Source organism: Puma concolor, chromosome D1 (genome assembly GCF_028749965.1).
Source record: "Puma concolor isolate L17-30 chromosome D1, mPumCon1.1.hap2, whole genome shotgun sequence".
In the NCBI taxonomy this organism is placed as follows: Eukaryota; Metazoa; Chordata; class Mammalia; order Carnivora; family Felidae; genus Puma; species Puma concolor.
The window spans coordinates 26,485,136-26,510,136 of NC_141676.1; the positions used below are offsets into that span (position 1 = coordinate 26,485,136).

Consider the following 25,001-nt stretch of genomic DNA (forward strand, 5'->3'; position numbering starts at 1 on the left):
GATGGACCGTTAGGTGTTTTTAATTTAATTCTCTTTGCCTGTCTGAATTTTCTAAATATTCCACAATATGGACATAATACTTTTAGAAAGAGAAATAAATATGCTACGTTGATAGACAGATTCTAGCTTTTACTAGAAGTAGTTTCATGTTACTTCAAAACGTCAGCCACTAACTTGGAAGATGGTTCAGACCCCCCCCCCCCCCCCTTGGACTCCTCGCTGTGGATTCTGGTGACTCTGGCATTTTCCTAGGAATGAGTATCTTTTCCCAAGGGCTCAGGCACCTTTCTAGGTCCAGAGGCCTTCATCTGAGATGGGACCCTGAGAAGTTACGGTGTCTCTCTCCTGCTGTCCATTAGAGCCCGTAAGTGCTTTTTTTTTTTTTTTTTAATTTTTTAAACATTTATTCATTTTTGAGAGAGAGAGAGGGAGACAGAGTGCAAGCGGGGGAGGGGCAGAGAGAGAGAGGGAGGCACAGAATCTGAAGCGGACTCCAGGCTCTGAGCTGTCGGCGCAGAGCCCGACGCGGGGCTCGAACTCACGAACTGTGAGATCGTGACCTGAGCTGAAGCCGGACGCTCAACCGACTGAGCCACCCAGGCGCCCCAGAACCCATAAGTGCCTAATCTAACATCCTTCTGCTGGGGAATTTTCCAGGCTGTACCATCTTTGAAAACTGCAAGGCCTGCCGGAACGGCTCGTGGGGGGGCACGCTGGACGACTTCTACGTGAAGGGCATCTACTGCGCAGAGTGCCGGGCGGGCTGGTACGGAGGAGACTGCATGCGTGAGTAGACCCCGACGCGGCCCCCTCCCTGTGCATGCTGTGTTCACGTGGCAGCTTGCAACACACTAAGGTTTGTCTGTTGGAATCTGAGTTCTGGAAAGCTGCGGCCAGAGGGCTTTCTAGGTAAGACTATAAAAAAAAAAAAAAAGCAAAAACAAAGGCGTGTTTCCATCTGCTGGGTGTGGATGGTGGACATCTGTTTTAGAATTGGCGCCCAGGGGTTTATATCTGCTCTTAAATCTTCTCCTTTCTCCTAAATGAAGCCAAGACATTCTGCACCCAGCACGCCTCGTGTCTGTTAACACAGAAGCAGTTGTGTGTTAGCCGTGGTCAGCAACCGGTGAATGAGGCTTCAACTATGCTGAGTTCTGTAGTGCATTTTAAATATCAAGTTCTATTGGTGAATTTCTTGAATCCTGAGTTAAATTCCTGGCACTCACATCAAATTGTCGGCATGCCGCTTCTCCCAGGGAAGGGATTCTTTCTGGGTTTGACTTCGTCTCTAAGAATTACTTAATCTTTATCAGGGTTCCCCTCTGAGTTTCAATAAGCCCTTGAAAACGGAGTGGAAATCTAACCTCTCAGTTTAAAACTCCCCTCCTCAGTGCCCTGACAGTGACTGTCCCTCTGAGAGTCTGGAGCCACAGACTGTTATCTTGTGAAGCCTCTGTTACATGCTCCCTATTTGTGTTTTGTTTTTAGATGTTTATTTTTGAGAGAGAGGGAGCCAGAGCGTGAGTGGGGGAGGGGCAGAGAGAGAGGGAGACACAGAGTCTGAAGCAGGCTCCAGGCTCCGAGCGGTCAGCACAGAGCCCGACGCGGGGCTCGAACTCACAAACTGCGAGATCATGACCCGAACTGAAGTCGGACGCCCAACCGACTGAGCCACCCGGGCGCCCCGACATGCTCCCTATTTGAGTCAGAAACAGGATGAGTTGACAGTCCCAGCGAATTTACTCTTATGAATGATAGTCCCAGTTTGCAGAGATGAGTATAGAGTATTGTTGCTTTTTTTGCCTGACCCCACCTGCAGCAGAATGCCATGGGCTTCGAGAGTCTAAGGCAAAGGATTCGCTGTGTGGTCTGCAGCTGAGGGACTCCGCTCTATCTGGAGGAGAATTGCTGTATTAGGATTTTCGGATGAACCTGGATGTTAAATTATCCAGAATACAGATAAATTTATTTTATGTATTTATTTTTAAATGTTTTTTTTTTATTTTGAGAGAGAGAGAGACAGCACGAGCAGGGGAGGGGCAGAGAGAGAGGGAGACAGAGAATCTGAAGCAGGCTCTGCACTATCACTGCAAAGCCCAACGTGGGTGGGGCTCGAACTCACGAACCCTGAGATCAGGACCTTAACCAAAGTCAGAGGCTCAACCAACTGAGCCACTGGGGCACCCCCAGAATACAGATACTTTTAAAAGTGCTGGGTTTTGGTTGCAGATTTTAAAACTTCAATGTCATTTTAGGTGGGTTCTAGGTGGATTAGCTGTGGGATTTAACCCTGGTCTGCCTTTGGCCCCTGTTCTCTGAGGATGGTGTAGCATAAAGGTCAAGACTACAAGCTCTGGAATGACGCAGACCTGTAATTTTGCCAGTCACTAGCACCGTGGCCTTTGCCAAGTCGCTTAACCTTGCTAAGCTCAGTTTCCTTTTCTTTACAGTGGGAGTAATGCTACCTCCTAGGGTTAGTTCAAGAATTCATAATGCATACGAAGCACTTAATGCTCTGTCTGGTACATAGTAAAAGCTCAACAAATACATAAATACATCATTATTGTTCTATATGCTCCTTAATTGCCAAGCTGGTAGGTGGCCCAGAAATAAAAACTACTTTCAATAAAAGGGTTTTTTAAAAAAAAAATTTTAATGTTTATTTATTTCTGAGACAGAGAGAGACAGAGCATGAGTGGGGGAGGGGCAGAGAGAGAGGGAGACACAGAATCCGAATCAGGTTCCAGGCTTTGAGCTGTCAGGACAGACCCCGATGCGGGGCTCGAACTCACAAACCGTGAGATCATGACCTAAGCCGAAGTTGGACACTCAACCGACTGAGCCACCCAGGCTCCCTCAATAAAAGATTAAGAAAGAAGAGATATGGGGCGCCTGGGTGGCTTGGTTGGTTAAGCGTCCGACTTCGGCTCAGGTCATGATCTCACGGTCCGTGAGTTCGAGCCCTGCGTCGGGCTCGGTGCTGACAGCTCAGAGCCTGGAGCCTGTTTCGGATTCTGTGACTCTCTCTCTGCCCCTCCCCTGTTCATGCTCTGTCTCTCTCTGTCTCAAAAATAAATAAACGTTTAAAAAAAAAAAAAAAGAAAAAAAGAAAGAAGAGATATAATGTACATGGTTAGATTTCACATTGACCTTTGGGTTAATGAGATAACTTTGGGGTTTTCTCCCCTTTGGATGTGGGAAGTTGCTCTTTTTCTTTGTGAGTGAACAGAGAAGTGGTATGAGATGGGGTGGAGCCATCTGCCGGAGTCGGCTCACATATGACCTTAGAGGCAGGGAAAGTAGGTAAAGAGTTTAGATGTTTTTATATTTTATTTTATTTTATTTTATTTTATTTTATTTTATTTTATTTTATTTTATTTTATTTTATTATTTAATTTTAATTTTATTTTTAATTTTATTTCATTTTATTTTATTAAAAATTTTTTTTAATGTGTATTTATTTGTGAGAGAGGGAGAGACAGGATGCAAGTGGGTTAGGGGCAGAGAGAGAGGGAGACACAGAATCTGAAGCAGGCTCCAGGCTCCGAGCCGTCAGCACAGAGCCTGACGCAGGGCTCGAGCTCACGAGCTGTGAGATCATGACCTGAGCTGAAGTGGGTCGCTCAACTGACTGAGCCACCCAGGCACCCCTTTAACTTGATTTTATTTTAGACAGTACACCCAAGTGGGGGAAAGGAGCAGAGGGAGAGAGAGAGAATCTTAAGCAGGCTCCACACTCAGTGTGGAGCTTGCCCTGGTACTTAATCCCACCATCCTGGAATCAAGAGTTGGATGCTCAACTGACTGAGTCACCCAGGTGCCCCAAGAGTTTAGATGTTATTCTAAGAGCAATGGGAAGCCAAGAAAAATCTGTGAACTAGGTATGGCTAAGTGCTCTGAGAACATAGATAAAAGGACAATTAATCCCAGGGAGTCAGGGACAGGGGAGGTAATGGTTGAGCTATGCCTTTGTTCACCTGTGGGTAAAACAGGAAAGTGCCTAGGTCTGTGTGATTCTAGACCCCTTGTTCTTTTTTTTATTTTAATTTTTTTAATGTTTATTTATTTTTGAGAGAGAGAAAGAGACAGAGCGTGAGTAGGAGAGGGGCAGAGGGAGGGAGACACAGGATCTGAAGCAGGCTCCAGGCTCTGAGCTGTCAGCACAGAGCCCGTTGTGGGGCTTGAACCCTTGAACTAAGAGATCATGACCTGACCCGAAGTCGGATGCTTAACTGACTGAGCCACGCAGGTGCCCCTAGGCCCCTTTTTCTTTTCTTTTTTTTTTTTTAAGTTTATTTATTTTAGAGAGAGAAAGAGAGAGAGAGAGAGAGATTGAGCACGAGTGGGGGAGGGACAGAGAGAGAGAGACAGAGAGAGAGATAATCCCAAGCAGGCTCTGCACTGTCAGCATACAGCCTGATGCCGGGCTCGATCTCTCAAACCGTGAGATCATGACCTGAGCTGAAATCAAGAGTTGGACGCTTAACCTACTGAGCCCCCCAAGTGCCCCTAGACCCCTCATCCTTAAGCACAGTGCCATCCTACCTCTGCTGGCAAGGCCCCATCGGACAGCTCTGTTTTCCGCTGAGAAGTGGGAAGTGAAATCCTGCTGACAGCAGAGTGCACGTGCGTCTGCGACTGGGCAGTTACCGAAGGTTTGGGACAGCCGCAGGAGGACTAAGGAAAGGCACCAGCTCGTGGCAAAGTAAAGCTTGTCCAGTCAGACTAAGGACCCCGCTGTAGCTGGATCCCCTGTGTAGGTGGTACAGTCCACACGGTTGGGCAGTGCTCGGGCAGCAGGGCAGCAGAGGGGAATAAAACCAGTCATCTGGCGGGTCCAGGCATTGGCTAAGACATGATGGTCCAGATTGGGGACCACATGAAACTGGAAAGAAGCTGGAGAAAGGGCAGTGACCAGAGGTGTCAGCGAGGCGGAAAAGCAGGTGCAGTGGCGATAGAGTAGCGGAACATGTAGGAGGGAGGGGTACTGTGATCATAGAGCAGAATTTCCAAGTGGAAGCTTCCAGGAGTAGTGGTGATAAGGTGTTCATCTATATTAGTCATTTGTGTGTGTGTGTGTGTGTGTGTGTGTGTGTGTGTGTGTGTGTAACAAACCATCTCAAAAGGACAAATGTTTATTTTCCTTTGTCATGCGTCTGTGGGTTGGCTGAGGTTCAACTGATTTCAGCGGGGTTGGCCTGGGTTGCGCTCCGGCTTCAGGGCTCAGCCCCAAAGGAGCAGCAGCTACTTGGGACGTCCTCTGCTCAGGGTGGGTTGCAAAAACACTAGAGGCCGCGCCAAACACACAGGCACATTTAAGGCCTCTGCTCCCATCACATCCACTAACTTCCCCAAAAAAGTCACACGGCCAAGCCCCCGATCAGTCAAGTAGGGAAGTGTATACCATCCCAAGGAGGAGGGGTACAATTATTTCCTAAATGGTTCTCCAGTCCCTCTGTATAAATAAGTGAGCTTGTTTAGGGACAGGACAGGGAAAGAGAAGAATATTTGGATACAGGAGAGTGCTAAAGCAAGTAGTAACAAGACAGAAGGAGAGCAGTTGCCCAAAGAAATCCTGTGCGTGAGCCTTTCCAAATAACACCTATTGGTTGAGTCTTGGCTTTAGCCTCAGTATAAAAGCGGCTGTATATGGAATCTGACTGGTTGGATAGTGAGAGTGCCCATGTGTAGGATTGAGGGTTTCTTGAGGATAGCAGATAACGGGGCAACTGGTCATGAACCCTGGGAAAGAGAGCGGAGAGCATCATTCGTTAATCTACCCATCCATTCAAAAAAGATTTCTTTTTTTTTTTTTTTTTTAATTTTTTTTTTTCAACGTTTATTTATTTTTGGGACAGAGAGAGACAGAGCATGAACGGGGGAGGGGCAGAGAGAGAGGGAGACACAGAATCGGAAACAGGCTCCAGGCTCTGAGCCATCAGCCCAGAGCCCGACGCAGGGCTCGAACTCACGGACCGCGAGATCGTGACCTGGCTGAAGTCGGACGCTTAACCGACTGCGCCACCCAGGCGCCCCAAAAAAGATTTCTTTTTAATGTTTATTTATTTTTGAGAGAGAGAGAGAGAGCGTGAGCAGAGCAGAGCAGAGAAGGGACAGAGAGAGAGGGAGACATGGAATCAGAAGCAGGCTCCAGTCTCTGAGCTGTCAGCCCAGAGCCCAACGTGGGGCTTGAACTCACAAAACCCGAGATCATAAGCTGAGTCCAAGTTGGACACTCAACCGACTGAGCCACCCAGGCACCCCCCAAAATATTTCTTTAAAAAAATTTTTTTTATTACATTTATTTATTTTTGAAAGAGCGAGACAGAGTGTGAGCAGGGGAGGGGCAGAGAGAGAAGGAGACACAGAATCCGAAGCAGGCCCCAGGCTCTGAGCAAGCATTCAGCACAGAGCCTGACGCAGGGCTCAGACCCATGAACCATGAGATCATGACCTGAGCTGAAGTCAGACACGCAACCGACTGAGCCACCCAGGCGCCCCCTAAAAATATTTCTTAAATAGATGCTCCTAGGTCCTGGACATACAATGTCAAGACAGATATGGTCCCTGTAATTTTGGATCTTGCAATATAGAGAGGAGAGACCAAAAAAAAAAAAAAAATTGGAATGTGGTCAGCGCTATGAAACAAACAGAATAATGGCCAGATTCCTATCTCATTCGGTGTTGGTTCAGTTATGCTTGTTCAATTTCATTATGCTTGTTCTGAAAGCCTCTTTTTGCACATTGTATGTTGTTTGATCACAGTCATAAGCATTTATGAAGCATTTCTTATGGGTCGGTCACCAGGGAGAACCCTCAATGAGTTTACAATCCAACTTATGGAAACAGGGCTTGACTGTGAGAAGACTAGGTTCTTATCACCTGCACCTCATACTGGCATAAAATAAATGTGAAGGGAATTCAAAGGAGGAAGTAATTCATTTCGCTGTTTGCTGAGCGCTTGCCTACCGCTGGGCACTATGCTGCCTGCCTGCGTAAAGAAGGAGCTGAACACTTGGTGCCCTGTTCCTGGCTGGAGCAATGCAAGCATTTACCCAGTAGATGGCACCCAAGTGATCCTTTCAGGTTGTTTAATTCAGAAGGAGGGCTTCCTGCTGAGTAAGATCTGTGGAGCCCTGGCATTTTTTCCTGAGTGCCATATAGAACCTTGGAAAGAGAAGAGACAGGCAAATGCCACAAAGGATCAGAATATTTTATATTTGCTCTATTCAGTATTGAGCAGATGCTATAGCACCTTTATTTGCTCACTGTCTTTGACAATATTCTTTTTTTTTTTTTTTTTTTAAATTTTTTTTTTTTTTCAACATTTATTTATTTTTGGGACAGAGAGAGACAGAGCATGAACGGGGGAGGGGCAGAGAGAGAGGGAGACACAGAATCGGAAACAGGCTCCAGGCTCCGAGCCATCAGCCCAGAGCCCGACGCGGGGCTCGAACTCACGGACCGCGAGATCGTGACCTGGCTGAAGTCGGACGCTTAACCGACTGCGCCACCCAAGCGCCCCGACAATATTCTTAATAATTGGTATGACAGTCTTAAAACCCGTTTGGTGATTGATTCAGTCATAAAAATTGACAGATTATATTAACCAAGTTCATAGGAGAAGGGCCTGAGGTCAGTGAGCCCAGGAGAGGACTTTCTTCACATCCTCTTGCCTGCGGAAGATTGGTTTAGTAAGCTCAGAGTATTCCAGGCTTCAGAAAGGAGCTGATTCTCTCTTCCTTCCTCCAACTTTTTATTTTGAAAAATTTTATATTCATGGAGAGCTGAAAGAATAGTACGTTCATATGCCCTTCACCTGGATCCACCAATGATCATTTTCTCACATCTGACTTTCTCTTTTACAGCACTATGAACGCATGAATTTAAATTTGTTCCATATTTTGCAATGTTATCATCATTTTTCTTTCTGATGCTCAAATTGTCCCAGAATTGACCTTTCAAGCCAACTCTATAGCATTATTCTCTAGGCACTTCCTTGCTTTCCTTCTGCCCGCCCCTCAACCAGATGTTTCAAGTTCACCTTGATTGTTTATGTCCAAGTCCTGGAGCCAGCCATTTCTCCATGAATCCTGGTTCCTTTTGTAGGGAGTGGTTATTATGAACTGTGAGCTGGACGGTGGCTAAAAAGGCACTGATATCTCAAATCAACATTAAGGCTTCCTCCCAAGGCTTCATAAACTGGAAAGTTGACTTCTTAAGTGGAACCACTTCATTGTACTTCAGAGTGGAATTTGTTTGCTTGTTTAATTTACTTACTTTTATTTTGTTTTAATTTTTTTAATATTTATTTTTGAGAGAGAGAGAGTGTGAGTGGGGAGGGACAGAGAGGGAGAATCAGAAGCACGGAGCCCTACACGGGGCTCGCACTCATGAACTACGAGATCATGACCTGAGCCGAAGTCAGATGCTTAACTGACTGAGCCACCCAGGTGCCCCAGAGTGGAGCTTATTTAACGTGGCCCTCAGGCTGAGTGCTTTAGCCACCGAATGAGATGAGCAATGAGAGGGCAGAAGAGCCACCCAGGATGCCATACCTTCAGCTCACATTGCAGTGACCCAGACTTTCAGGCTATGGAGAATCTAGGGGATGGAAGGTTAGGAAGTCAACCCAGATGAGAGAGGATTTATGAGGAGAGATTACGGACCCTTAATACATTTTATCTTCTTAGCCATATTTTGGATAGAACAGAGGAACTGGCCACGAGCCATGCCTAAAAACATGGGCTAGAATATGAGACAGGAGGACGACTTGTGTAGCCTTGTTCTTGAGCCATAATGTGGAATGATCAAGAGCAAATTTTGAGAGAGAGAGCGCGAGCAAGAAGGCTCACAAATCTATGTGCTACTGATACATGGAGCTGTCTTCCTAGGGAACCATAGAATCACCAGGGAGGAATCCCTGAAAACTGCCTCATCTTGATCTGGACTTATGTGTCCTGAAACTTCCAGGAAAGGAAAGATGCCCATGTGGATCCAAACTGGGAACTGTATTCTGTGGTGGTTACCAACTGGGCTTGGAACTAGTAGGACCTGGATTTGAATCTCTCCTCCCTCTGTGACTTGGGGCAAAGTGACCCAATCTTTGTAAATCTGTTTCCTCATTTACAAAATGGGATAATAATAGTGGGCCCTTTGCAGATTTTTGTGAGGGAGGGTTAAATGAAGCACTATCTGTAAATCCCTTAATATGGAGCCTGATTCATAGTAAATGCTCAATAAATGGTGGTTGCCATTCTTATCATTTCTAAGCAAGAGACAGCAAGAGAGCTCTTGTTTTTCTTTTTTTTTTCTTTTGTTTGGGAAGGAAATGAATGTAGAGCCAGAGAGCAAAAATAGTAAAGTAGAATTCCCTAAGGAACAAGAAAATATATACCAGGCATGAGGAGGTAATCTTCCCAGAACAAGTATTATATGGTAAGTAGTATTTTACATCTCATATAAAATTATATGAAAATTATATATAAATTATATATATACTATATATTATATATATATACTGTATATATTTATATATAACATATTTTATATTGCTAAAGCTGTGACTGCAGGGAATTCATGTCTGAACCTTTGAAGAGGATTTTATTTTATTTTATTTAAAAAAAATTTTTTTAAGGTTTATTTATTTTTGAGACAGAGAGAGACAGAGCATGAACGGGGGAGGGTCAGAGAGAGGGAGACACAGAATCTGAAATAGGCTCCAGGCTCTGAGCTGTCAGCACAGAGCCCGACGCGGAGCTCGAACTCACGGACCGCAAGATCATGACCTGAGCCGAAGTTGGCCACTTAACCGACTGAGCCACCCAGGCGCCTCTGAAGAGGATTTTATATTGTCAAAGAACTCATCAATCATTGCTCAGTTTCTGGCGAAGGTGTAGGAGGACATGAAAAAGGCCTTCCTTCCTGCTCAAATAGCAAGAAATCACTTGATAAACCAAAGAAAATCCACAGTTTTCTTTAAAGCTGTCAAGTATCCGTGAACACAAAATCTAAAAGAATCTAAACTCCAGAGGAATAAGTTCTTCCTGGGTAGGCGGGTCATCCAGGATACCTTAGACCAGGGCTAGCTATGAGGCTGAGGGCAGGGCAGGTGAAAGAGGTGGGGGGGGGGGGGTGGCTAGCCAGACTTGTGATGAACCTGTGGGCCAGCCTGCTGAACTTGTATCTAAAGGAGACCCCAAAGTAAAGGCAATTCAAGTATTTTCTTAAATGAAATTGCGCCGAGCAAGCAGAGTCTCGGGCAAGACTGCAAAGCAGAAGATCTCAGGATGCTGGAGTTCTGCAACTTCAAAAACTTGGTGATTTCAAAGTCTCAAAAGCTCACAGTTTCCCAGTCTTACAATTATGGAGGTGGAGGAAGCTGAGTGGGGGAGGTTCAGGGGGAGTGTTGAAAATCAAAGACAGACTTTTTTAGGTTTCTGGTGCTTCAGTTTCAAGATCCCTCTAGAAGAATCATATATTCCATCCTGCTTCATACTAGTTTAATTTCTGATTGGTTCCAAATGATCAGCCCCTCATCTTCCCTGCCTAATAGAGGAAAGGATATTACCAGTCAAAAGAAAAATATGTATTTTCTATTGTGAAGAAGCAAGAGAATATAGCCTTCAGTGTAGAGAAAAAATCAGTCAAAAGAAACAGACCATGCATGATCAAATACTGGAATTTTCAGTTAAGGAATAAAAAAAAACAGTTTTTTTTTTTTTTAAATTTTTTTTTTCAACGTTTTTATTTATTTTTGGGACAGAGAGAGACAGAGCATGAACAGGGGAGGGGCAGAGAGAGAGGGAGACACAGAATCGGAAACAGGCTCCAGGCTCCGAGCCATCAGCCCAGAGCCTGATGCGGGGCTCAAACTCACGGACCGCGAGATCGTGACCTGGCTGAAGTTGGACGCTTAACCAACTGCGCCACCCAGGCGCCCCCCAAAAAAAAAACAGTTTTTAATAGGGGCACCCAGCAGGCTTAGTTGGTAGTAAAGCATGCAACTCTTGATCTCAGGGTCATGAGTTTAAGCCCCATGTTGGGCGTAGAGCTTACATAAAAATAAATAAATAAATGCAATAAAATAACTTTAAATATACTAAAGGTTCCACAGGAAAGAAGAGATGAGAAATTTCAGGATATATTTGGAAAGTGTTAAAAAGAAATTTCATAACCGAAAACCAGTCTACACACACACACACACACACACACACACACACACACACACTACTGTATTCATTGGAGGGGATTAACAGTTGATTGGTCACAATGAAGAAAGGATTGGGGAACTTAAACACATATTTAATAGAAATCAGCCAAACTAAAGTGCAGAGAAATCCTTTTTTTTTTTTTTTTTTTTTTATTCAGCAGTTCAAGTTCTCTGTGCTACCCAAGCCCAGATCCTCTCTTTTGAGTTGGATTGGCAGAGTTCAATCTCTACTATTTTTGCAAAGATCCTGATGACTTTGGGGAGGACAGACTTTCTACAGCAAAGTGGCAGGCACTGTTCTTTCTGGCCAGTTGTTTCAACTAAGTGGACAGACCGCTTGGTACAAAGATGAGGGGCTTTCAGAATGGTTTGATTGGGCGGGGAGATGTTTGAGTTTATCTGGTATAGGCATTCATTCAGTTAACAATTATTTGGACACCTACTCCATGCGTATAAAGGTGTGAACAAGACAGACAAGGCCCCTGCTCTCACAGAACTGTGTCATGGGGGGGGGAGGCAAACAATTAAACAAACCATCACTCTAATGTATCAAATTAGTTGAGATTATAGGCCAAATCATAAGGTGAGCCATGGAGTTATTCCTAGACATCTGACAGTTCCTGATTAAGATCTGAGCCCCTGATAAAAGCCATCTTTTAGCACTTATTATGAACCAGGCATTGTTCTAAGTGCCTTCATGTCCTAAGCCATCATTCCTCATCAAAGCTGTTTTATAGGTGAGGACACTGAGGCACAGGGAGGTTAAGTAACTTCCCTATTGTCATGTAGCTTGTAAGTAGCAGAGGGAAGATGCCAATTCAGAAGCCAGGCCCCAGAGCCCAGTCTCTCACCCTCTATCCTAAATCGTTTCTTGTTGTGGGAGGCACTTGAGGTCCTCACTCCGAGTTCCTGGGCAGGGGCCTAGCAGGTCATGGTAGGATGCTACAAGTCACGTGGAAGGTGTGAGCTCCCCCCCAGCTCCTGGCCTGGAACGTGGGTCATCCCCATGTCATCATCCAGGCATTTCTTCTGCCATCAGTGTCTGGGTTCCTGGGTCTAAATGGGTTTAGGGATGGAGCCAATGCTGTAAGGAGGCCCCTAGGAGCCTTGGAGCAGGCTGGGGCATCCCCAGCGAGTCTTGGCGCCAAAATAGCGTCTCAGATCCAGACAAGACTCGAGAAATAACACTTTTAGTTGCCGTTTATTGAGCATTTTACCTATCGGGTACTATGCTAAATCCTTTACAAAATGATCTATCTTGGTTAATCCTTACAACAAATAAGAAAACAACAACATGGTGGAAGGAACATTCTCATTTCCAAATGAGGAAGTCTTGGCCTTGAGAATCTGGAGAACTTGTCTGGAGTCACACAGCTAGTAAAAGGCTGAGCGGAAGCGGACCCAGCCTGACTTCACGACTGCCCCTTAATCATTTTGAGTCTTGCCCTGGAGTCCTCTCAGAAGGAGGGAAGAAAATGCAAATGTCTCTGTCTGAATGCTTGCTTTCTTTACTCCTTTCTGCACCCCCCCCACCACTCCCAAGAGGAAAGATTTAAGAAACAAAACAAACACAACAAAACCCCAACCATGTCTCAGAAGCTTGTTGTGTCTGTCTCTTGCTCCTCCTTCCCCACCCTCCATGCTGGAGATAGCAAGACTTTTGTCTGAGTGCTGCGGTGTTCATTTTTGTTGGGAAACTTTCAGCTCTCTTGCCAGTTTAGAAATTAATGGAGATTTCCCTTCAGCTCTGCAGCAGTAGGGTCTCTCCAGCTAACTCTCCTATTTTGGCTCATAGCAACAGAGAAGGGTCGGGGGGTGGCAGGGTTGGAGAGGAGTCCAGGATTTGAGAGCCCAGGGGACAGTGTGGCTTCGCTGGCAAACACCCCTACACGCATACACACACGCCCCACTTCCCCCTGCAACAAGACATCGTCGGGGAATCTGAGCACGTTTCCGGGCCCACTGCCTGCTCTGGTCTTTCAGACTCAGGACCACCTGCTTGGTTGGCCAGCAGTGCCTCCTTGGCGGGAACACTCAGCTGTGTTCACTGTTCTGCTCTAGACAGAGAGGTGCACTGAGTCCGCCCTGCACCCAGGCCCGCCAGTTCCCGGGGGGGAGGCAAGAGTGGAAAGGGAGCTGAAGGAGCCCCTTGGGGTGGGCAGGGGGTAGGGCTCCTTCCTCCTCTCCCCTGTGCCCAACACCCCTCCCCTGAGCACATTTCTGAGAAGTGGCCTCTTTGTGTCTGCTTGGTTGGAACTTGTCCGCCGTCTTGGGGTCAACTCCTCCCTTTCCCCCAGAGGGAGAAGGAAAACATCAGGAGGAACCGAGGCATGGCATGTGCTTTGGAGTCCTGGCTACTTCTGAAGGACAGCCCCGGGCCTGCAGGACCAAGTGGTCTTGCATTTCACATGGCCAGGGGCCAGCACCCGGGTGGGAATGGAGGCCCCAGCCTCTCCAGAGGCTGCATGAGATCCTGGGTCTGGCTAAAGCCTGAATGGTCCTGCCAAGGAGACCTGACTGGGATGGGTACCAGCACCCCCGGCCATGAGGAGAGGCCCGGTTTCCCTGCTGCCTGAGTCCAGCTTCCATATGCAGGGAAGCAGGCAGGCAGCATTTGCTGCTGGTTCTCACTCAGGGTCCCTGCAGGAGGTTTGCTGTGGGAGCTGGGATTTAACACCTTGCAGGCTGGGAAGCTGCCAGTCCCCAAAGGGTGGAGGCTGTGCAGGCAGGTTTCTTTTTTTGTCTCTCACACCCAACGTATCACTTCCGTAGCCGGGCAGCAGATGGGCGGATGGGGGCGATGGCGTGTGAGGTGTGCAGGAAGGAGGAACGTGCACTTCAGAAAACACGGCTGAGGTTGGGGGTGGGGGGAGATTCAATGTCTCTTTTTCAGGGCAGTGGAAAAATCCTACTGCTTCGAAATGTGAGTGGGACAGAGCTACACTAGAAAGCCCCCAAGACAGTTGAACATACCAGCCAAGACCCAGCACTGGTACTAGACAGATCCAAGTTCAAATCCCGGTTCTGCCACCAACCAGCAGCAGCTAACATTTACTGATGTCTCTGCTTAGGGCTTTCCGCCCATAACCTGATTCAAGTCTCACAAAATCACATGACGTAGGTGCCAGTTTTATTCCCATTTGGTTCCGGTTTCCTGAGGTTCTGAGAGAGGAGGTAACTTGCCCAAAGCCACACAGCCAATGAAGATAAAGCTGAGTCTCAAACCGAGGGCAGTGGGGGCTCTGAAGTCTCCATTCTTAACCAGTACTGTAGAGTTAAAACACTCGCTTGCAGACTTTGACCTCTTGGCCTTCTGGCCTTGAGGAAGTCACCTAACTTCTATCCTCAGTGTTCGGCATCTGGGAAATGGAGAGATGAATGGTGTTCTCCTAGGTTTCTCAAGAGCATTAAATGAGAGGGTGTTTATAAATGTTTCAGCCAGTGCCTGGCCTGTGATAGTATCATTCATTCATTCATTCATTCAACCTATTACACACCTGGCTCCATTCCAGGTGTACAAGCTAGAAAAGGTCCCAGCTCTACTAAAGTGAGTGAGCAGATAAGCTAGATAATTCCAAATAGTGATGTGTGTTATGCGGAAAACAAAAACAGAATAAAGGCAGTTCCTGTAGAGACATGGGGTCTCTTTGAAGCAATGGCATTTGAACTTAATTCGCAAAGAACAGAGATGTGGAAGAAGACAAACCTGCCAGGCTAAGAGCAGTAAGGGCAAGGCCCAGAGTTGGGGACAGAAATGAGGCTGGTGTCGCTGGGGCAGTGTGAGGAGACAGATGAGTGGGAGTGGGGACCGGGCAGAGGGTGGGCTTGGGCACTCAGTGAGGCCGGGCCATGAACATCTGTGGGAAGGTATTTGCATAGCGGGAAGCCTTTGGAGGGTCAAGAAAGCCTTTGGAGGAATCAAGAAAGCAATGTGATCTAATTTATCTCTTTAAGAGGTGGCTTTGGCTGCTGTGTGGAGACTCAAATATTGGTGAAACGGATTGCAGAGAGGGATGGCGGAGGCTGGGCGGGACGAGGACCCCCAGTGGAAAGTGGTGGACCATGCTTCTCCCTGGCAGACCAGGACAGCAGCAAAAGTGAAAGTCCGAGCAAAGACATGACTTGTGCAACCAGCCTGGCAGTAGGTGTCACAAAAGCCGAAGCCTCACACCTCACAGCTCATCGGAAGCAGAATCTGAGCTCTTTCCCTGACATTGTAGAAATGTCACCACCACCATCTTGCCATGGAGCAGTATCCACTGACATTAATATTTTTCTTCTAAGCGATGAGAATTTATACTTTGGGGGGAGGAGCTATTGAGTGTAACTGCATACCTAGAGTTTATGAGGTCAAACTGGATTTCTGTATAGAGCAGGGTTAGATAAACTTTATCTGTGAAGGAGCAGCTAGTAAATATTTTCATTTTTGTGGACCCTGCTGTCTGTTTCTTGTCAGAACTGCTCAACTCTGGCATTATAATTTGAAAGCAACCGTAGACCATGAATAAAAAATGGGTGTGGCTCTGTTCCAATAAAACTTTATGTGCAAAAACAGGCAGTGAGCCACATTTGGCCCATGGATTGTAGTTTGACAACTCTGGTAGAAAATAGTGTTTACTTACATGACCCAGATAATTTTATTCCTATAAACCAATTCAAGACATTTTCCCCAAACTCTTTTGTGAAACTAGGGTGCATCTTGCACACCTGTGCTTATCTTAACACTAGAGAATATGACGTAATTTAATGAAGACTTAGTCCAGTGGTTTTCAAATCTTAATGATTCCTGGGAGGTAACTCAAGGAACCAGGGCGATAGTGAGGGTGGAGGGATTTTGACCCCCAGTTTCAAGCAGGAGAACCTCTTGGATCCATGTTTTTCTAATTGGTGGTTTTCATGAAAGTTTGTCTGGAAAAAAGGGGCTGGGGGCTAGGAAAAAAATAGAAAACCAGTAATGCAGCCCAGCTGGTGGAGAGCATGTCCCCCTTCTGGTGTCATGTGTTAAAGAGGCATTTATTACATAATTGCACGTAGAACAAAAATTGACACATAAATGTTCTAAGTGGATAGAAAGAGGTCAGGAAAGAGTTGCTTTGGGGTTATATTTGCGGAGTAGAGCATGTTCAGGGAACACAGACCAAGGGTCTTATGCAGATTTAGGCTTCAGACAAAGGCCACTGTGTCTACTTTCAAAGCCTTTTAGGGTGGGGGATCCTGGGTGGCTCAGTTGGTTAAGCATAAGTCTTCAGCTCAGGTCTTGATCTCACAGTCTGTGGGTTCAAGTCCCAAGTTGGGCTCTATGCTGATGGTGCAAAGCCTGCTTAGGATTCTCTCTCTCCCTCTCTGTCTCTCTGTCTCTCTCTCCCTCCCTCCTCCTCTTGCCCTCTCTCTACCCCTGCCCCACTCATGCTCTCTCTCTCTCTCTCTCTCTAAATAGTTAAAAATAAAGCCTTTTAGGGTGGAGTCAGCAGGTTGGCATATGGAAGTCTTGGGGAGGCAGAATGATAGAGTGGCTTGGACTTTATATTCAGATACAGTTAGGTTTGAACCTCTGCTCTGTCACTTAGTGGCTCGACAAGCTATTTCTTTTTTTTTTAATTTCTTTATGTTTATTTTTGAGAGAGCAAGAAGAGCACAGATGGGGAAGGGGCAGAGAGAGAGGGAGACACAGAATCTGAAACAGGCTCCAGGCTCTGAGCTGTCAGCACAGAGCCCGATTCGAGACTCGAACCCATGAACCGTGAGATCATGACCTGAGCCAAAGTCAGGTGCTTAACTGATTGAGCCACCCAGGAGCTCCTCAACAAGCTATTTCTTTAACTCTCTTGTTATGCATTTTCCCAGATGGAAAACTGGAATGATATTACTTCCCTTTTCAAGCTGTTGAGTAGATTAAGTGAATTAACCTATGCAAATTTCCTAGCACATTGCCAGGTGCTTGAGAAAGTAATTTCCTTCTCCATTCTGTTCTCAGGGGTGTGGGATGAGCACAAAGGCTCTTTGAGACCTTCTGCCATCTCTTTCCTGTTTATTCCAATTTCCATGCCCCAATCTTCTCTTCCCAGGATGTGGCCAGGTTCTGCGAGCCTCAAAGGGTCAGATTTTGTTGGAGAGCTACCCTCTAAATGCTCACTGTGAATGGACCATTCATGCCAAACCTGGGTTCATCATCCAGCTAAGGTAAGGGAAGGGGCTGGGATCAGAATTAGGGAGTTTGAGGTTATACGGAAACACAGTAAGAGGACTGAGTGCCCTGGATCCTAGTGACCAAAGGCTAACCATCAGAAAATTCAGAAAATGTACCTTATTCAGAAAATGTACAATGGAGCCTTTTGTTTGTTTGTTTGTTTGTTTGTTTGTTTGTTTGTTTTTAAACGTCTTGGCAATTCCATGGAATAAACCTGGTCAAAACTACGACCAATGAAATGTTTGTCATTCACTGCCCTAGAACAGGGGTTGCTTAGGTAATTTTGAACCAAGGATAACACCAACAAAACAGAATACTGATAGCAGTCTACCCATCTACAAATCTTTACCAAGTCTTCCTGTTCACCCAGTACTGGGCTGGGTTCTATGGGAGGAAAGTGAAAAAATTAAAAGGCACGGATCCAACCTTCAAGGAATTTATGCTCATCAGCTCCTTTCGTTGATGTCCTCAGAAAACAACAACCACATCTGTAACAAATAAACCAATTTTTTTCACTTGCATGGAAGATAAGTCATCTCTTCTTATGAAGCTTTGGGGTCCTCACAAATATGCAATTTATGCCATAGCACAAAGTGTAGATCCAGTCTTGTTGTAACTGTAGATAAATAACACAAGAGAGAACTGTTCACTGCTGCATCCTAGTGCTGGGAACAGTATGCAGTACACATCATAGGTGCTTGATAGATACTTGTTGCATGAATGAACGTTGAAAGAACTTCTCCCTGCCTCCAGTGTATCTCCTTTTTCCTGGCAAACACCTCTCCTTTAACTCTCTAGGGAATCAGAGTGACCCACTCACCCCTAGGATTTCTAGGGATATTGTCCACTTAGCTCTTCCTTTTCTAACCAGGGGGGGAGGTTGGCAGTAATGGAAATTTCTAATCTTCTAGGGCATGGGTTTTCAATAAGTATTTTCTGGATGGATCAGTGGAAGTTTCCACATTCCAGCTGGCTCCTCAAATGACTTTCTATCCTCTAGGAGGATACCTCCTCTAGGAGGCAGGTACCGCATGGTACCCTGCCCAGGAAGGATCCAGCAAAACAGGTCCCCTTCTCAGTTCTCCTCATCAAGGCTGGCCCTCAGTGGCTGGTCTCCCCATTCCTGTAGGATCTGGGGTTGGGAGTGAGTCTCATCAATTGGACTTTTCTAGAGGAAGGTTAGCACAAGGAACATCTGAAGGCCCACACCCTTCTGCTTAAGGTGCTTCAGGTGGGGTCTGCCAGAGATGGTGAGGGGAGGTGTTAAATGCTGCATATTATTTCAGCACCTCAGGGACCAGGCCAGATGGTCCCCTTAAAGGGTCCCCTTAAAGGAGGAGCTTCTCCAAGACCCAGGATATAAAGGAAATCTGTCCCCAAGCAAAAACCCAAAATGGTGGAGGGATTGGAGAAGCACATCACCTGCCTGGGAACGCCCCTAGGGAGGCCTGCAAATAGGTAGATTTCTTTCCTTCTGGTCAAATCTGGACCTGCTGCCCAGTGATAATAATAATAATAGGAAACACTGATGCATATGTACAGTGTTCAGACCAAAAGCCAAGCGGTCATCCCTGATGCCCCTCTTTCTATCACCTACCACAGCCAGACCACCACAAAATCTATTTTATTACCTGTAAAATAATCTCAAATCCATCCGCATCTGACTCAAGTGCCGCTATTCCACGTTATGCCACCACAATCTCACCTCAGTTCTCTCATGGCTTCCTAACTGGCTCATGTTTCCACTCTTGTCAGCTCTGCTCCTTTCTCTCCTCAGTGACAAGAGTGACCCTTTAAAATCCTAAGTCCAGTTCTGTTGTCGAAACCGGTTTTTTTCCTATGAGGCTTGGAATCAAATCTGGATTCAGGATGCTGGATCTGGATCCTGCTCTCCTCCTTAGTTCATTCCAGTCTCCTCTTTACACTCCATCACGCAGCATCCCTGACCTTCTTTCAGTTCCTCAAATGCACCAAACTCATTACTGCTTCAGGGCCTTTGCACTTGCAGAGCCCCCTGCCTGGGCCTCTCTTCCCCATGACCTTCACATGACTGGCTCTGTTTCATCATGTAAGTGTCTGCCCAGATATCAAGTTCAGAGAGGTCTTCCTTGACCACATTGCATAAAAAGCTTACCCTCCCCAGTCACTCTTCATGCTCTTACCCAGTTTATTTTATTCACAGTGCTTAATACTCTATGAGATTACCTTGTATTCTGGTTTCCTTGCTTATTATTTGTTCACCAAATCAGAACTACTCTCCATTAGGGCAGGCACTAGTTGGGTATATTTAGTTGGGTCACTGCTGTGCTTTCAGCACCTAGAACAGCGCCAGCCACAGAGCAGGCCTGCCACAGATAGATGTTAAGTACATGAATGAACGAGGGTATGAACATAAATACAACTTGGACTGTCTCATATTTTGGTCTCAGAAAAAGCTGTGGTCTCTTTTGGATGGTGGCCTTGTCCCTCCTCCTTCCCTTTTCAGACAGAGTTACTAAAGTCTGGAGAAAGAACTCATCTGTCAAGGCCCACTGTGACCTAGCAGTGGCATCTGGATGAGAAGTCAGGTCCTTAGACATTAGACCACGTTTCACAAAGCATGATTAATGGCCCTTACAGTCCTTTACAAAAAGTTTTGTGATTAAAAACTTTGTAAAACAAACACTAGCCATACGTAGTTAGAGGGCTTCTTTTCCGTAAGATCCTTAGGTGCATTTAAAATATACTGATTCACTATGTTCTAGTGTTCTCTAATCCTGACTATTGAACATTTCACCCCAAGTGGTAGAAATAGACCCTTGTCCCAGCTTTTCAGGTGGCAGTTGTGCACTCTTCTGTCTTTTCCTGCTTCTTCTCCAAAACTCGAAGGAGAAGATAAAGATGTATATTCTGTGAACTCAGTACCCAGGCATTCCCTTGGGAATATTTTGAAAAATGGCTTTTCCTCTCTTGCTCTGGGATGTGGCTGCCTCCTGTCTTGTCTGTTGGTAGTGGAAGCTTGCGTTCATCTTCTGCTTTTTTTTTTTTTTTTAACGTTTATTTATTTTTTTTGGGACAGAGAGAGACAGAGCTTGAACGGGGGAGGGGCAGAGAGAGGGAGACACAGAATCGGAAACAGGCTCCAGGCTCCGAGCCATCAGCCCAGAGCCTGACGCGGGGCTCGAACTCACGGACCGCGAGATCGTGACCTGGCTGAAGTCGGCCGCTTAACTGACTGCGCCACCCAGGCGCCCCCATCTTCTGCTTTTTTGATCTGATGTATTCCAGTATTTCCAAACCTGAGACCCTTTTAGGCAAACACACGTTTATCAGATCTCCCCCATTTCTGAAATTCAGATATAGTGCTACCTTTTCTACTCTTTGGGGTAAGAATTATTGCTACCCAGACGATAATTACCTTCATATCCTTCCATTAAAATAGAAGAATGTGCAGGGATTTTGTTCTTTTATTGAGTTTTGCAAGGCAATGTATACTTTTTCCATTCTTCAGTTGTAAAATTATACTATAGTATCTATTCAACCATATCTTCATCAATATTTGCTTGGCATCTCTATATGCCAGGCACTGTGTTAGGCACAATCAAAACATTGATGGAATAAGACAGATGTTCTCTCCTACACTCAAGAAATTTGCAGTCTAGTGGAGAAGATAGGGATTCATGCATGTGAACGCGCGCGCGCACACACACACACACACACACACAATCAAGAAGATAAATTTGAGGAGTTAAAATTAGTATCCTCACTATGAAGAGAACAGAGGATCTCCTTTAGAAAGAGTTGTCAGGGAAGCGTCTTTGAGGAGAGAATATTTAAGGTGAGGCCTGAGGATAGGAAGGAACCAGCCAGGCAGAATGGGTGGAAAAGTACCCCTGTAAGAGAGGCCAGCTATGTGCAGAGATTCTCTGAATGGAATAGGTACTCCCTCTGTCTGGGCATGCACATACACATGGGGACAGCAGACGTATACATGCCCCTCTGTTAAAAGAAATTCATCTCATCTCACATTGTCCAGGACCCTTTTTCTATCAGATCAGGCCAGTGGTACCACCCTTCTGAGATCTGTTCATCATCTGGTCTGGAACTTGCTCAGGGGTCTCAGGAGTCTCAGGATGGTCAGGGTCCATCTGTTTTGTGCTGTCACTCTCTCCACCCACAGGTTCATCATGTTGAGTCTGGAGTTCGACTACATGTGCCAGTATGACTATGTTGAGGTCCGTGACGGGGACAGCAGCAATGGCCGGATCATCAAACGCTTCTGTGGCAATGAGCGGCCAGCTCCTATCCGGAGCACAGACTCTTCGCTCCACATCCTCTTCCATTCAGATGGCTCCAAGAATTTTGATGGCTTCCATGCTGTATTTGAGGAGATCACAGGTAAAGGCCGTGGAGACAAGTGTAGCATCTTGTGGCTATGCTCCAGACGAACATCTCCTTTCTGTGCACGTCTCCTTCTCCCTGCTCAGCCTTATTAAAACCCAGTGGGCTGAGTTCTCAGAAGCAACCTACACATCGAGAAGGAAGAAAGAAATGGTGAGGTATATTTCACAGATGTTCACCAGAAGCATAGCTAGGAATTATGGACGCCCTCGTATGCTGGAGCAGGGAGAGGGTAGGTAATTTGTCCAAGGTCACAAAGCGGTTGGCTCTATGGATCACACTGGGGGGAATCTCATGGTTAAGAGCATTAGCTTTGGAGCTCTGGCAGATTAAGCCGTGTGACCTGGGGTAAATTCTACTTCTCTGGGCCTCAGTTTCCTAATCAGCACATAAGGGAATATGCCTAGATCCTGCTCCATTAAGGAGGCTCTGGGAGATGGAGTGGACGAAGAATGTAGCCCAGTGTCTGGTACATAGGATGCACTCAATAGCTGCCCAACCCTAGGCCTGCCCTGAGCCTCCCTCTATTATCTGCAAGATAGGCATCAAAAGTGTTTAACTCAGTGGTGAGGGCCACTTACTTTGTGAGCAACTCTGAGCTTGACTTTAACTCCTGCCCTATTCATATCAGGAAGTAGGATTTGACCAAAATGAGCAAAACGCTCCATTCTAAGGAAACCCCCTCAGCTCTCACTGTTCTGAGATTGAATTGCATCAGGTTTTACAAACTAAGGCCAGGCTTAAAGTTCTGGGGTTTTTTAAGTACCCAATTAGGCATTGTTGTGGCATTTTGATCGCTGTGGCTTCCTACGGAAGGTATGATACGAAAGACTCAGGAAGAGTGATGGTGGCAGTGGGATCATCCTTCTGCAGCCTTGTCCTTTTGGTGAGACTGGGAGACCACCCCCCCCCCCCGCCCACCTGCCCATCCCTTGGAATGTCTCCACGTGAGCTCTCAGCAGCTGCGGCTCCCCTGTGTGCCCGCTGCCTTCACAGAGGATGTCCCCTGTAGAGCTGTGCGGGCCTGGGGGTTCTGGAAGTGTGCTTCTGTGGTGTGGTGTGGTCAGCCTCCGGCTGATCCACCCCCTTGGTGGCTGGCCGAGGCTGGGCAGGGGGTGGAGGGGTCACACTTGAGATACTTGTGTGGGTACTCGTGACAGACAGCAGGGCTGGCTGTCGGGGAAGCCAGGTAGAAGCAGTGGCAGCTTGCCAGCTTGTGACCCTGTGACTAAGGGGAGGGCCAGGAGGGTCTTTTCCCCCTCCGAAGTGGACTCCTCTGCCCCCTCTGGAGAATTTGGGAAATGCTGGTCTGCGTCGTCAAGTGGAGAGTAGCACTCGTGGCTTCTCACACACCCTGTTTGCATGTGTGTACTTGAATTTTCTCCTCAGGCTGATGTCACCTCCTCCACACCTGTGCATCAAATTCCAGCCTTCAGGGTTTGTCTCCCATTCATCCTCCTCTGCTGAACCTTCTCTCTTGGTCCAACGGGTTGTGACTTTGCCCTATTTTGAACGTCTTACAACACTCTCTCCCCTTTCCCAACGCTAAGTGAATTACGCTTCAGGTGATAGTCGTATATTTTTCGTCAAAAAGCCCTGATTTGGTAAACACGTGTCCTGTTCATCTTTCTGTCTCTCCAGTTGCCTCACACAGAGCAAGCACTCAGTTTGGGCTTGTGGAACCGGACCCAGCGATCTATTTCCATGCCAGGGTAAATGAATGGAGGGTTAGTGGTTAGGACACAGACCTCTGTTTCCCAAAGTATTCTCTGCAGAAGAATAGTTCCCTGTAAAATGTAGGTTCTGAGGCCAGATAAGCTTGGGAAAGGCCAGACATGATGTGCCTTCTTAGATATCTGCAGTGCACATTAGGACATGGAACATTCTGAGAAGTTCTGCAGTAAAGAAATCTGGTTCGTTGCCATTTAATACCAGTAGCACTTGCCCACCATATTTGAGCTTAGAACCCTTTCTTAGTTGAACGTATCAACATCTCAAGAGACTAATGTTTACAGAATGTATGTTAGGAAATTCTCAAGTACGCTTTTGACAGTGTCATGGAGATCTTCCAGTTCCTTCCCCTAGTACCCAGGACCCTGAGCTTTCTTAAAAAAAAAAAAAAAAAAAAAAAAAAAAGGATCTAAAGCTGCCTGAGGACGCCTGTCTCCCCTGGAGTCTTTATGGGAGGGGTAAAGGCATGCTTCCACTTTAATCCTGTGGTGTGCCTGTTTATGTTGGCTTTAGGCTTTTCAGACCATAGAAGCATACTTCTGGGGCCTTTGAAAATAGCAAATAACATCAGATAAGCACCGATTTTAGGCATTCTCAAGTGACGGTAATGTGGATCCAGTAAAAGAAGTAAAAATATTGCACGAAGACTGCAAAAGGCAAGTGAAAGACCCTGGTCGAGGCTCCAGGTTTGAGGAAATTGACTCACCGCAGTGACGCTGAGGGAAATTGCCTTTTCTCTTACAGCATGTTCCTCTTCTCCCTGTTTCCATGATGGCACTTGCCTCCTTGACAAAACCGGATCTTACAAATGTGCCTGCCTGGCAGGCTACACCGGGCAGCACTGTGAAAATCGTGAGTATGCTTCTGGAGTGAGGGTTGAGGAGTCACATGGGGCTGGCATGAAGAAGGCTCTGGGAGCTTATGAAGTATGTTGTTTCTTGGTGTTTAGGACGGTGTGTCCAGGGTGGCACATAATGTGGACATTCCCGTCGAGTGGTTCTCGGGGCTGGGCTGCCTCTGAGTCAGGATATTTGGAACCACTTAGGTCTTCCCGTTGACATTTCCACATCTCCCCCGCTGCATATAGTTCTCAAAAAGATATGCCTTCAAGGGCTTGAATAATATTCAGAGCTCAAAAACACGGAAGAAGTGCCAACAGGAGAAAGCCACCATCATAAAATCTCCTGTGGCTCTCAGTCTGAACTCCCTGTCCTTTGCAAGATCTGAATTTTGGAGTTGTGCCCCAGGGAAGCATCTATAGATTCCAGTATGTTGTTGCATGGTCTGAAGCCATCAGCAGAGTGGAACTCAACATCTTGGCCAGCAATCATTTATCAAGGGTCACTGGTCACCAAGCCTTGTGTATGACATGTGTCGCAACCAAAGTTTGAGACCTGAAACAGGTGTCATGGACTGCAACTATCAGCATAGAATGAGATGCGCACAAGAATAAGAAGAATCAAAATTTGGGGAGGGGGGCAGGGGGAGGAA

At 46.3% G+C, this 25,001-nt stretch overlaps 1 protein-coding gene across 3 annotated transcripts in view; it reads left to right on the plus strand.

The window, feature by feature from the left end:
• PAMR1 (peptidase domain containing associated with muscle regeneration 1) overlaps positions 1-25,001 on the plus strand; it is a 167,612-nt gene that overhangs the window by 111,014 nt on the left and 31,597 nt on the right. For all 3 annotated transcript variants that reach the window (XM_086677680.1, XM_086677679.1, XM_086677678.1), the window contains 4 exons: positions 658-786; positions 17,278-17,392; positions 21,559-21,776; positions 24,255-24,362. In XM_086677680.1, coding sequence (XP_086533806.1) covers positions 658-786; positions 17,278-17,392; positions 21,559-21,776; positions 24,255-24,362 — 570 coding nt within the window. The remainder of the gene's footprint in view (positions 1-657; positions 787-17,277; positions 17,393-21,558; positions 21,777-24,254; positions 24,363-25,001) is intronic.